The sequence below is a fragment of the Aplysia californica genome, unplaced genomic scaffold, assembly GCF_000002075.1.
Source record: "Aplysia californica isolate F4 #8 unplaced genomic scaffold, AplCal3.0 scaffold00124, whole genome shotgun sequence".
In the NCBI taxonomy this organism is placed as follows: Eukaryota; Metazoa; Mollusca; class Gastropoda; order Aplysiida; family Aplysiidae; genus Aplysia; species Aplysia californica.
The window spans coordinates 65,030-79,227 of NW_004797394.1; the positions used below are offsets into that span (position 1 = coordinate 65,030).

The 14,198-nt window shown below is 38.8% G+C and overlaps 1 protein-coding gene across 1 annotated transcript; it reads right to left on the reverse strand.

Moving 5' to 3' along the window:
- Positions 1–351: 351 nt before the first annotated feature.
- LOC101863096 (DDB1- and CUL4-associated factor 10) lies at positions 352–14,106 on the reverse strand. Its single transcript, XM_005096229.3, has 8 exons — positions 13,713–14,106; positions 8,574–8,799; positions 7,978–8,091; positions 7,352–7,549; positions 6,235–6,399; positions 4,430–4,550; positions 2,851–2,910; positions 352–1,726 (listed from the first exon to the last, which is right to left on the reverse strand). The coding sequence occupies exons 2-8, from the start codon at positions 8,777–8,779 to the stop codon at positions 584–586; spliced, it is 2,007 nt and encodes a 668-aa protein (XP_005096286.1). The 5' UTR covers positions 8,780–8,799; positions 13,713–14,106; the 3' UTR covers positions 352–583.
- Between the last annotated feature and the right edge of the window lie 92 nt (positions 14,107–14,198).

Here is a 14,198-nt window from a genome sequence, read left to right on the forward strand (position 1 = left end):
AATCCATCCAACAATAAAACAGAAACACCCCCGCCCTCCGCCCCCCCTCCTTGCAAACTAAGCTAAACACACTACTGTGTCGTACAAATTCAACTTCAAATAAAGGTACACTAGACTAGAAGTAAAATAAAATAAAAGCACCACATCCGATATGATGAAAAAAACTTCCACATTTTTTGTCAGTGCAATCTACACTCTATACTATAATATTATGTGAAATATATAACAATCTTTTTGAACATAAGATCTCTGTGCATATATAATACATAGTATTCTGAAATTAGGTGCATAGCCAGCTGACCTGTCATTAGCCCACCGGGTAAATTAGGAGAGAATCTGAGAGAGAGCAAGGATTTCTTCACTATTTTATTTGTTTTGTCTTGTTTTATTGTGTTAACAATTTACAAAGTCTGTACACTTTAATATATTCATTATAATTGTCCATCTTTTCCCTAACAAGATCTACTGTCATACAATGAAACAAATTCTTTTCGAAACTAACAGTCACATTCACGCTTCTTTTGTGTGTGATCAACATTTTTTTTACAACTTTACAATATCACCACACAAGCATGCAGTACAATCACAACTTTGGGGTGCTGAAAACAATAGTTCCATCTTTGCATCCAGCGGCAAATAGGGGCTGGGAGGGGGAGAATGTGCTGGCTAAGACGATAGACTTCATCTGTCCGACCATCGCCACTTCCTGCAGAGCTGTTGCTGTACTGGGAACACAGTCACAGAGTTCCAAACAAGAATTGTTAAAAGCCAGCAAACGCACACAATTTCCAAATGGAGATGCAAGCACTCTACCATCAGGGCTGAAACTTTGCTCCTTTATAAATCCTGATCCCACATTTGGTTCCTCTAAATGAAACAAGAGCCTTCTCTGGCGTCCTACTCTTATCCTCCAGGTGTCTGTGCTGAGATTGTCTCCTAGCCGTAATGCCATCTCTGGAAGAGAGTTTTCATTTCGATTTCTATGCCAATCCCCTTCACGGAAACTGGAGAAGCTGTCATATCCAACAATATTTTGCAAATAGGAAACAGATGCGTTATTACGTTCCAGTATGTCTTGAACTGCAGAGAAAGCAGATCTCTGAGGTGGCACACATTCATTTGATGACGGGGGACCCCTGGACGGGGTGTGACTTACGCTGTTGGTGGCAGTAGCTGATGAGTTGGAGGATGAAGTGATAGGAAGACTCTCCGACGCTTCGGCACTTTCTTCCTCCTCCAGCTCCTCCTCATTCTCCCTGAGCGGGGAGGAAGGTAAGGAATCATCACTGACGACGCCATTTCTTCCATTGGATTCATCATCATCATCATCATTACCATTATCACTGCTATCATCTGAGGAACTATCTCCTGATTCATAAGCACCCGGTTCAGACTGAAACAAGAACATTCCAAAGGAGGGAACTTGAGCAGACAAAGAGGAGTCTAAATTCTGTCTTAGTGGAGAGTCACTGTGATCAAAGAATTGCCTTCGGATTTGACTCAAAGCAAAGGATAATTGACCATTCTGGCTGCGTCCAGTAGTCTGATATTGAGTGGTGGAGTTTGTGGGTGGAGAGAACATACAGCTGCCAGAATCATCTCTTCGTCTTCCAGTCTCAGAATTCAAATCTGAAGTCGCACCTTTGTCACTATCACAACCATTTGAAGGCCTTGCATCCTTTCCTCTTCTTTTTCGCTTCAACTGGATGTCATGCACGCATGTCCACTGAAAGAAATTTTTTACAGAGACATGACATTCTTAATCAAAGAGAAAATAAGAACAGCACAAACTGATGGATATCAAAAGAAGGAGCTTCTGTGCACATACTACAGCTCGTTCACTTTTGTCTGACCGCGGTTAAAACAAGATAAAATGAAATTGCTCTGTTTAATCTTTTCAGTTTTTGCATATATATGGGTCTAAAAGTTGGATGACAAACAGAATCTAAAAGCCCATTCATAAAAGTCACTGCAAACTGAGGTTCCGACATGTTTTCTTTGATGTGTGCCTAAAGTGGGTAAAAAAAATAAAAGGGGATTTACAGCATACACCAAAACATCAAAAAGTTTACATATTTTCCTCAACACCACACTCCTATGTACATCTAAGAAACATGAGTCAAGAGATGGGGTAAGTAATTTTCGAGACTCATGTGGACACGTGGAGACGTCGAGAGAGTGGGGGGAAGAAATCTACAAGCTTACACTGAAATGTGGGGGCAAGGTGGTGTCGCTGTCTCAAAATGAGCAATTTGTAGGCAAGGTTACTGTAAGTCATTATTTTACTCTAGTGATCCTGTGTATGCATCGTTTTTGGGGGGTTTTTTGTTAGTGATAAAGAAGCACAAAGATACAACTTATGGTCATATGTAGCACTGAGAAAAAATAAAAAAGACATTAAAAGTCAGGAAAGCAATAGTGTTGTCCTGAAGCACTGATACAAATATACCAAGCGATGTGAGCCTCAAAATGCCTCCAAGTTAAGTAAGTTCACAAATACATTCAAATCTGCAGAGCAATCCAAATTCTTACTCATTGAAACTGAGGTACTAATTGAAACACTTTTATACGTAGACTGGAGAGATCAACATTGATTCAATCTTAGTTGTTTTAGATGCACGCCACTTGGGCATATTTTCATGACATCATTGAAAATGAGAGCTCTATTAACATTAATTTAAAGAAAAAAAATTCTTACATTGTATAGACTTCTTTTTTTCAGTGGATAGGTGGCAACAACAAAGCCTCTGAACCCCCCCCCCCCTCTCCAAACCCCCCCCCCCCCCCAACAACTCCCGTTTCAATCTGCTGTACCAATCGCTAAAAAATAGGCTTCAGAGCCAATCTCACCTCAGCAGTTCCAGAAAATGTTGTATTCCTTGAAGCAACGCACCAGCCTTGAGGGTGAACCTGTCAAGCATTGTGAAAATATTTACATTCCAGAATGACTACAATAAAAATATCTCTTTCAGAGGAACAAAAACAATTGTGAGGCATAATGGTGAAATCAGGCGTTCGTCAAAATAATAAAATCGAAGAAACATGCATTTTTCCACCAGTTTGGCCATTTTTATCGAATTTTTATTTTTTGGCTCAACACCTTATATGTCCACATAGAAACACATTTACATATGAATTTTACTGAAAAATGTTGATTAGAAGTACAAAATAAGTAATTTTTCAGTTTTCAGGGACTCCCAAGCTATTGAAGTTCCCAAACTTTGGGGGCCATTTTTTCACTAATTTTAACATTCAAACCAGTAGAGTAGACTCCATCTCTTTCGATCGCAAATATCTCGGCTTCTATTCAAGATAGATGGGTATTTGTTTCACTAAAAGTAAGGCAAATGAACAAGCGTTCAGATGATACTAATCACTTCACATGAAGAGAAATTGACAAGCACCTGATTCCACTGCCCCTTGACACAATTACTTTTCTTAATTGCCTTTGTAATTCAGTGTAAAGAAATATAAACAGGCAACTAAGGGACTGTTCACAAATGTCAACTCAGAGGGGGGAGGGGAGGGTCAGTGAAAGGTTGACAAAAGTTGACCTGGGGGAGGGGGGGAGGGGCCTCCTTACAAAGTTGACGTCAACCATCTATGATGCTCTAAAAGGTTGGGGGGAAAAAAGAAAAGAAAAAAAATTGTTATAGACTCCATTCTCTTGGCCTAAACTTACCACATCTAAATTGAACCATATTATTTTTTTGCCCTAAAAACTCAAAAACTCAAATTAACTCTTATCTCTACAAAGCACAGGCAGCTGGAAGCTAGATCAGAACAGGATCTATCTAAATGTACATGTACATTTTGGTTGACATCAACTTGGGGGGGGGGGGTCCTGGGAAAGATGACAGAAGATGACAAGGGGGAGGGGGTGGTGGTGTCATTTTGGGTCAAATTTTAGCCAATGTCATTTGTAAACTGCCCCTAAGCAGAAAATCCTATAACAGGGGTTGGCACAGTTCAAATATTCCGACCCAAAAGAGCCAAACTGTAAAGCACCATAACTGGTAGGAGCTGGTTAGAACAGCATCAAAACTATCAGAATCTGGGGGGGTGTTATCCAGGACAGTCACAAGAAGTTCCATTGGTTGGAAATGTTAAAAGATTCTTTAGATTTTCAGTTGAGTTTTGTGGTTAATACAAATATTTCACTGTTGGTATGTGTGTCGGCCTAAGAAAATGAAACACATTGACTTTTTTTTACTTTAAACTAATGCTGCCACAGTTTCAATCTTTACACATCTGAATAGCTGACAGTTTCGCACATTTTAGGTTATGGACCATGCAAAGCCACAAAGCTGAGTAAAATTGGAAAAAGGGATGCAAATATTTCACCTGTACATATTGAGGAAAATTTCAAATGAAGTGATTGAGAAATGCCCCTGACAATGTAAAGAACCAAGGTTGCTAAAATAGTTACCTCCATTGTAGAAATAGACTCTGCATCATCATTTTGTGGGAAGTCTCCCATGACCTCTACTTTGTTTCTGTCCCGAAAAAACTTGCGTCCATAATTGGACATATCAGGGTGAGGTCTGAATCTGTAAAGTAAATACAAAAGAGAAATACACAAAATTAATCATTGTCAAAACGTGAAAGTTGTGGAGGTGGACATTTCCTCAACACTACTGTGACACAAAATCTATTGTTGAACTCCTCATGTTATAATCAAACTGCTCACAAAGTCAAACATTATTGTTTTATTGATAAATGACTTGGGGCTGTTTTGAGTCATTCATCGAGTTAACGCTTTCCCTTTGGCTCGCCACTTCAAGCAGCGAACCGGAAGAGCCCCTTACTTGTGCATCTCCACTCCCTGCCGCATTCTTACTAATCCCTTGTTCCCATTTTCACTTCTCATAATCGTTTCTGTGCACATTCTACATTCACACACCTTTCATGTTCATGTTGTTTGTTCAGTTTGTAATAGTTTGACAGTCAACCATCCATTTTGGTCAATCATTGTCAAAGTTTTACTGTATTTTATAAACACACCTTGAGAATCTAAAAATAGGTTGCATAGAAATGAAGAATACCCATCGGTACAAAAAGAGTTACGTTTTTTAAAAAGCTTAACGTAGTGAGATAAACTCATTTTACTACAAGCATGTTCTTCACATTTACCGCAATACTCGGAGTAGACCTACTCACTTCTTTCTCTTGCATGTTTCCACTGTAACAAGTTGATAAACAAAATGAAAGACCTAAAAAAGAGTGACTCCTGCTGACATAATATCTTAGTATATAACAGTCTTGAATCTGTTACTTTGAACTCAAATTTGTTCCTGTTACAACTTGAGGAAGTAATCAGCACACATGTAAAATTTGCATGTACACGAGACTGCATGAACAGGAGTGGGTATAGTTCAAGAACTACTAAAGCATGCAGGAGTATTTTCTAGCCTGTGAGGTACATATATAGCAATTTGGTAGAGAGCATATATAAATGTGACACATCATGGTGAAATCAGGTGCTTGTCAAAATAGTTAAATCAAAGAAAACAGCATTTTTCCATCCGTTTGGCAATTTTTTTCTCTCAAATTTTTTTGTCTTTTGGCTCAACAAAATGTCTACATTTTTGTGTGGATTTTACTGAAAAACTTTGATTAAAGGAACAAAAAATGTAAATTTTCATTTCCAAAGGACCCTCAAGATATGGAAGTTACCAAAATTTGGCAGTCATTTTCTCAATAATTTTACCTCTGAAACCAGGTGTCCCCCACTTTCTTCAATCGGATATATCTCGACTGTTATTCAAGAGAGATTGGGGGGGGGGGGGGGGGGGGGGGTCATTGAATGTAAGGCAAATGAACAAGCTTTAAGATGGTACCACTAACTCCACATGCTCAAAAATGGACGAGCGCCCCATTTCACAGCATCGTGATATATATAATTATATATAACTGAAATGGGAATTTCAACATAGGTGTTCATAGGCAAAGAGGTAACAACAAAAGGGGTGAACATATAAAAGTTTTAAAACAAAACTGGTCAGTTCAATAAGATATTGTGTAGAAAGAAAAATATCTTTAACAATCTTTGACTTTAGGAACAGATCCTGATAGCAATTCAAAATGGAATCCCAAAAGAAGATTCTCAGAGATGAGGGGGAAAAAAGTATTTTCAAACAATAATAACACATAGCAGGTGGTGATGACGATGTGTATGTTAATATTCCTGAGAAAAAAAAACAGCAACAAGACAAAAGAGGAATCTGCCCTTACCCTTCCATATCACTTTTCAAATGCTCCAGATCCAAGTTGTGAATTATTACAAAGTATCCATCCTTGGTGGAGATGATCATCTTGTCTGCGGAAGGTGTCAACACAGTCCGCATAATCCCGTTAATGTAAAGAAGCCGTTTCCTCCTACAGTCTGACTCGGAGTAGCTGGGGGAAAAAAAGGAGGATACACTCGCAAGTTGATTATGTCTTTCAGTTAATAACAACAAGTTTTATTTGTTTGTTTGTTTTTTCCTTTATTCCACAAAAAAAAAATTAACTTATTCAGGCGCAACCAAAACTCAATATTCAAACACATCTCAAAAAAAGGAATATCACCGGGCTATGAATCTCCACTTGAATTTAGGCACAAACCTCCAAGACAAAATCTGAACATTTAGGAAACTCATTTATCCCCACCTCCTACTCCAACAGTAGACAAACCTGTGCATACAATTGAAATAACAGTGTGTGAAGAAATATCAAAGTATGCATTCAACAAATCTGTTTACAGTTGTTGTTTTTTTTTCTTCTATTTAATAAAGAAACTAACATTCTAAAGCTAGCAGCTGAGGCTGGAACTGAGAACTCAAAACACTGAAAGTAAGTAGCCACGAATGTAACACAGGGATGCCAAATGATTTTTGAAAAAAAAAAAGGAAAATGAGCGGAGCATCACACCTCACCTAAAACAAACCTTGTAAAATCTTTAAATGAGCAAACAAAAACATTTCTCTTACCATTCCCCTTTCCTTTGTAAGTGCATGAAAAAACCGCAAAAAGCCGGAAAAACCGGAGATTTGGCATCCCTGATAGCAAAAATCAAATTGAAATATTCCAACATAGAGTTGTAGCAAAGGGGGAAAGCGGAAGGAACAAGGCAGATCAAGTCTTTATTTGGTCTCCTCGCTGAAATTTAAGACTACAAGCTCCAGAAGATTCCAAACCTCAGCTGCCAACAAACACACAATAGAATGACTTGGTAATCGAAAACACATTTAATGACATGTTTGAAATATTGTAATCTGTGCACAAACTGATCAATTTCTTGACTTTTCATGCATGAATACTACTATCATTATGTCAACACTGAGCTCCATGGTGGGTGAAAATGTCTTACTTGTCTAAATTCCAGGAATATACATTTCCATCAAATCCAGAGGTCACAAGAATTCCAGTTGAAGGATCATATTCGATGTTTTTCACCCAACTTGAATGGCCTTTTAGTATTCGCACTTCTTGTTTCAAAGAGCGCATGTCCCAAAGCCGCACTGTTGTGTCATCTGAACATGTTGCAAACAGTCTGTTGTCTAGAAACCTGACAGAAGTTTGGACAATAAGGGAAACATTTTTAAAAATTGATCACAGAATTACTGTTTTCAGTTTACAAAGCTTTGTTCTAGGACAGCTACACATTCTCATTAATAAAATGTTCAGCTTTTTTAAAATAAATATTTTCAAACATGCTCAGGGGCAAATTTCAGCAACCCAGCTAAGGACTATGTAACTAGACAGTGAAATGGTAGGAAAATAAAGTCGCATACAACAAGTTGCATACGACCTGACAGAAATGGAATTCAAAATTAAAACATTGAATTCTATGCAAATCCGATCAGGGTTCTTTGAAGTACAAAAAAACAATCAGAGAGATCCAATTATATCGAAGTGCTTGGTCTGTAAGTACACACTGACTTTTGTACATCTATGATGCTGAAACTGAATCGTACCACTGAAATGCACACTTACTTCACGCAGTTCACACAGTCATTGTGAACATTAAACTTTCTTGAGATCAGCCGCATGTTGACAGGATCATACAACAACACACATTTCCTTTCACAAGCAGCAGCAAGTAATGACCTTTAGAATATAAAAAAAAATATGTAAGGTACTTTGAACTACAAGTGGAATCTTTCATGCGTACAACTGAAATAATGAAATGAAGATCAAGAACATGAGACTATAGGACTATCCACTTCCTCGAGCATCTACTTCAAGTATTAACTATTTATAATTATATTGTACTTGTAGTCAAGGAAAATAACTGATATATGGCATTGCAAGGAAAAACAATAAGTTATATTGCAAATAATTTGTATAAACTTTCGACATTATTAACAATAAACAATGACAATGGAGCCTCAGAGAAATGTAATAAATTAACAGCCGTAGCAAAAATTATAAAGCTCAGGGACAACACACCAAAGAGTAAATATAATCACAAACTTTAATCTTTAAAATAGACCAAGAACTGCATTCTTTGTCACATAAAAATTTATCCCTCGACCAAATCATGGTTGCTTGTTTTCAGTATGAGTGTTGCGTATTTCCAGAGAACTTACCCATCAGAGGAAAACCCAAACCCAAAGACAGAGCCCCAGTCCTGCCCATCACAAGGCGGAACTGGCGTCTTCAAACTGTCACTGAAGTGGGTGTATATCGAAGAATACAACGTATTTCTCCATCCTAGTTTCGCCTGTATCCCATGCTCTCGAGACCTCAAATACTTCAAAGGGTCAAAAGCAAGTCTTTCAGGAGAGTCTACCATGCTGCCTATGGAAAGGAATCCTGGGAGATATAAAAGAATACAAAATATCAAATTAACCCTACTACCAGGCATACATATTAAAGTCGAACATGTCTAAGATCGAATCACAAGGGAGCCACAAAAAAATTCCTTCTAGGACAGGGCGGAATTTGGGGGTAGAGGGGGGGGCTTTCAGAGGCCAGCAGATGGAATCAAGGGTCCCCTGTCGGGTTGGCAAGTAGTGATCAATACTTTTCTCAAGTGATATCCTAGACTCTCAGATAATGGCAAGAGTAAGTCTTACTTATCCATTGTCACCAGTGCTTGCATCTCATAGGGCCACTGTTTGACCTATCAAAAACAGAAATGATCGAACATCTTGTCTGTTTCCACCCTTAGCCCCATCCAGATGTACATACAATGTATGTTATGACTGAATAGTATGTTACATTTTTAAGAAAACCTGGATGGAACAGATTATAAGAAAGTTAACATATCAAAATTTGAGGAGGAATACTTCAATTGAAGTAGTGTATTCTTTGGACTGGTCTAGAATCAGGGAATACAACTGAAAGGTGAGTACACTTGTTACGACTTGTTAGGTAATCATCTATTATTCCCAAGATGATACATAGTAGATAATTATTGAATGCTTGAGTAGAGGTTAGAGACGGGAGACAGGGATGGTCAAGGCGAAGGGAGCTTTTGAGACAGAGGTTGGGCTTACGTCACGATAATATAACCCCTGCTGTTCCCTAAAAGGAGTCTACAGATTGAGACATTGCCTCTTCGAATTTGTTTTAGATGTAACAATGAAGTATGAAGTCAAACAACACATTTTTTAGGATTGTAAAATAATGAACTGTTAATATAATTATTTTATTTTTTTTAGTCTGGAGAGAGACCTCTGGATCTGGATAGGGACATATATTCTTACTTGGATGCCACACAATTTCAGATAAAAACCATCCATCCCTAAGAAAGTAATGGGTTTTTTTCGCAGTGACTACGTTCGCGGCGCCATGTACGTCGTTTGCACGCTACGTTCACGGTGTCCTGAATCATCCACCATTGGCACAGAAGCACGACTGAAACGCTACGGTCGCTCAAAGTGAATGAGGAAACAGCACAGGAATACTCGGGTGAAAAATAAGACAGCGGTGGTCTGAATGCCAATGACAATGAAGAGAAGAAATAAGAAACAAGCCAGATTAAATACGGTGGATGGGACAAAGGGGGGAGGAAAGGGGGATGAAAAAGGTTGAAGGAAAGAATCTATTAGACAGAAGGAGAGAGGTCAGACGGAAGAAGGAGGAGGATAAGACAGAATAAAGAAAAGAAGGAGAGAAAAAAGGAAAAGGAAATCATCAGTTTAAAAGAATGAGATCTAGAGAAATTGAGAGAGACAAAGAGGAGGCAGAGAGAGAAAAAAACACATGATTTCCCTTTGTTCACCACTCAGCAACTATTGCCTTTTTTTTTTCTTTTTCTAAAACATATTGATGTATAGGGCGTACTCCCTCATATGGATATTTCAAGCACCCTTTTTTTACATAGTAGAGGGCTTTACGGTGCTCGCAACTGCATAAGGTCATATGAGCACCAAGGGGTGGGTGTCAACAGAGAAGTCTTTACAGGGAATCAGACTTAGACTGCTCACCTCTCTAGCTTCAACAGCACAAGATCTGCTTCGACTATCAAGGCACCCCAAAATAGCAGGTCACAAGGGATCAGTGACAAACATACAAAAGAAGTAGAGGAAAATGACAATAGTAAGGATCAGGAAAGAAAAAGCAGCAGTTCCCTGTTGTAGATCAGGCACTGTTATGAGCGTGACATGAGTCAGCCCATTTACAATTCTACTATGCTTGAACGAGAAATGTCCCCCCCTTTGGGAATGGCCTAAAGACACTTCAGTCAGTCCAGTGGCACTGCCCCGGCACCCTTTTTGTCTACAAAAACAACATAGCCTAATAAACAAGATACATGTTTGCAGTTTGCTGCAAGTCACATGGCTAATTCCATTCTTCTTTTTTTCTGGTGTTGAAGGAAGCAGAGAGAATTTACTAGATGGTGATGGCTAGATGGCTATCAATGCCAAACAAGGACCACGAATAAGACATTAGAGCAAAGAATTACAACATATGAAATGCGATGCCTTAAAAAAGCAGTAAACAAGACCAGGCAAGACAAAATTAGAAACTCAGTAATCAGAGAAATGGTGGGCACAAATGATGTCATGCAATATATCCAACACCAAAGAATCAAATGGTTCAGACATCTCATTCGATTACCAACACACCATCCAGCACAACATGCCTACACCAAAATATTTAATGGTAACAAGGCTAGAGGCCGACCGAGAAAAACTTGGATACATGGAGTCAGGGAAACACTAACCACTCAAAGTATCTGGTGACAGAGAGACGTCTCTTTCTTCCCGCGACACCCAAAAGGGTATAAGCGGCGGATAAAAGTAAAAAAAGGAAAGGTGAACTCGGTCGTGTGCACTACCGGAATTCCAAAATTTTATTAACATCCCGAAACCTTGTAACCAATCAGAGCATGGCTGATGCGCTGCAGTTAGCCACAAGTAAATAAAAGTCGTTCAAAGAAACAAAGGAGAATGGAAGAAGGCCAAGGCGGGAAGAGGGGATGGGAGGTGGTGAAAAAAGAAGCAAAGGGCAAAGGGTAGGGGGTGAAGTCAGCAAGATCATTCTTAAATTGTAAACTACGTTCAGGGCGCCATGAACATAGATTCTAGTCACTGCCGGTTTTAAAAAAAATTAAAATCTGCCTCGCAAATGATCAAAGTCATAATAGAGCAGATTTGGGTAACTTTGCCAGGAGGGGAAATTCGCCACCTGTCCCCCTCTACCGATATAAAATTGGAATCCGATATACCCACCAAGGAAGAGTTTAAGTGTTAAGTTACTTGGGACCAGAAACAATTCATTGTCAGTTGACCAACCAATCAGAAAAATTAATTGTTATGATGAAGAACAAACGCGATGTTTCAGGCATTCATCTTCCCGCTAGGCCTCCCTTTCCTCCTCTCTTGCCGTATCTCTGCTGCGCCTGCGCTATTTTTATCTTTCTGTGTCTGCTGCTTACTAAACTGTCATAGCAGTTCATAATTTTTACTCAAATTGTTTTGAAACTGTTAAAAAATAGCAAGTTGTTATTCTCCGGCGTTATTTTCTTCGGCGTCACGCCGGCCAATAGATCGGAAGCTATTCTCCGGCGTCACGCCGGCGGTCTATTACTTATGAATTACAATGTATTTGTTGGTGCAGATTTGAGATACAATATCATTTATTTGGGTCGTCAATTTGCTTATATTAAAATAATGATTGTTTCTTTAAATGAACAAAATTGATTTTGTGTCTAAAATCCTGTCTAGTTATATAGTATAGCTTGCTGTGTAACTTATTTCTTGTTATAATTTTCGATAAATTTAACTGATATTTCGCGACTTCAGTGCTTTCTTGTCGTATCTCCGTTTTTGTAAACAGTGAAAAATGTAACTTCTTCTTATGCTCACTCTTTGTTATGAACTCGCGTCACTTGTGGTGACTTGGTGGTCTAAAATCGATAAGAGTAGGCTTCGGCCGCCACCTGGGCAAAATTCAAAATTTCCTACCAACTGAAAATATTAGGTGTGTCCCGCGCGCTCATATGACCTTGCATTTGCGAGCGCCGTAAAACACTTTACAAAAACAAACAAACTTGTGGTGAACACGTTTCTTCTAGCATCTACAATAATTCTAAATTGGAGGAATTGGGGCAGTTTGTGTCTGCAAATCTATCGTCTGTATCAATGGAAGAGGCACGAAGTGGTAAAGTTATGGGAATTTTTTTCAAGACAAACAGATCATATATAGAGAGGTATTTGCAAATCTGCGCCGACAAATTATTAGTAATAGACCGGCGGCGTGACGCCGGAGAATAGCTTCTGATCTATTGACCAGCGCAACGCCGGAGAATAGCCACTTGCTAAAAATTATTGTATTTTCTGCATTTTATTGTCGTTTGTATATATGCATTGTATGCCCTTTTACTGTTAAAAAGTGAGTACAGACCTACACCCTTTCGAGGAAATTCGCCTCGATTGTCGGGACGCAGGTCTATTGATTTTCCATTTGTTGTTTTACTTAGATTTACCACTTTTATTATGGGGAAAACAAGGCAAGGGATTCAATAACAAGTATACTTAAACTTTTAAATAAAGTGATTTGGAGAAAGCCGTTGAAGCAGTTTAAGGTGGACAAAGCTGCTGTGGGGCAGCCTGAGAATTTAGATCAAGCGTTCCCAAAAAACCTCTCTTGCCGACCATGTCTCTGGTCGATCTACTTTTGGAATGAGGGCTGGGAGAGAGAGAAATAAAATTGTTGACAAAGTGATTGCAGCTGCAAATGTAGGTCCCCTTTAACGAAAGATCAGTTTTTACACATGTTTCATAATTAGGCTAAATAAAGAAATAAGATGATCTCCCAGTATGGTGAAATTCCCCTCAAGGACTGGCGAATTTCCCCGATATGATGGTGGCGAAGTTTCCGGTCACCATCCATTTGAAAAAAGAACGAAGCAGATGAAGTACGACTAACAAGCAAAACAATCAGAGGGCTATCTGCAATTTCACTGGTTACGAAAAATTGCAGACGAAACTGGGATAATTTACATTGATTGACGATTCAGCCTTGAGGAGGTGTAGGTGTAGTGTAAGTGTAGGCTTGTTTCGTCGCGAGCCAACTGAGAGAGGTGAAGTTACCCGACTCTAATCTATACATCTTCGCAACTTCTACAATTTTACTACACCGCTATATATACGACAATAACAATAACTAGATCTAGATTATAGATCTAATCTAGATTCTAGATTTACTAACAAGGATAAGATTAAGACCACACAAAAAACTCAACTTGCAATGAAGGTATTCTGCTAGCAACTTACACACACACTTCCTTCGTTCGTTTTATCTGACTATCAAGAGATCATATTTCCAACACCAAACTTCATATTTTACGAGGTACGTCTCACTTTCTTCACTGTTGAATACTGTGGAGAAGTTCGTACAAAAACAGCTGCTTGCCTATCAAAATACTATGGCCTTTCCGGATTATTGGTGGTAGGCAAAGTCGTATGTTATGATCAAAGGAGTAGGCCTGACTGGTGGGTTGGCCTCGCTCGAGAAATGTTAGCTAAAAATAAATGTGGAACGTTGTTAGTAGCCAGGTATTACACAAGCCGCCATGTTAAGTATTTTAGCTGTTTCAGTTTCTTTTCCCACTTAGTTTCTATGTTTCTACAGACATTACGCTCAGTCAAACCTCCCACTGTATCCATATTATGTTAGAATTAGCGTAAAATAAGCAATAGCTATGTATCTGCCTACCTCATATGGGTGGTACCAGAGAGCTCTCTTGTGGTACTTTGAAG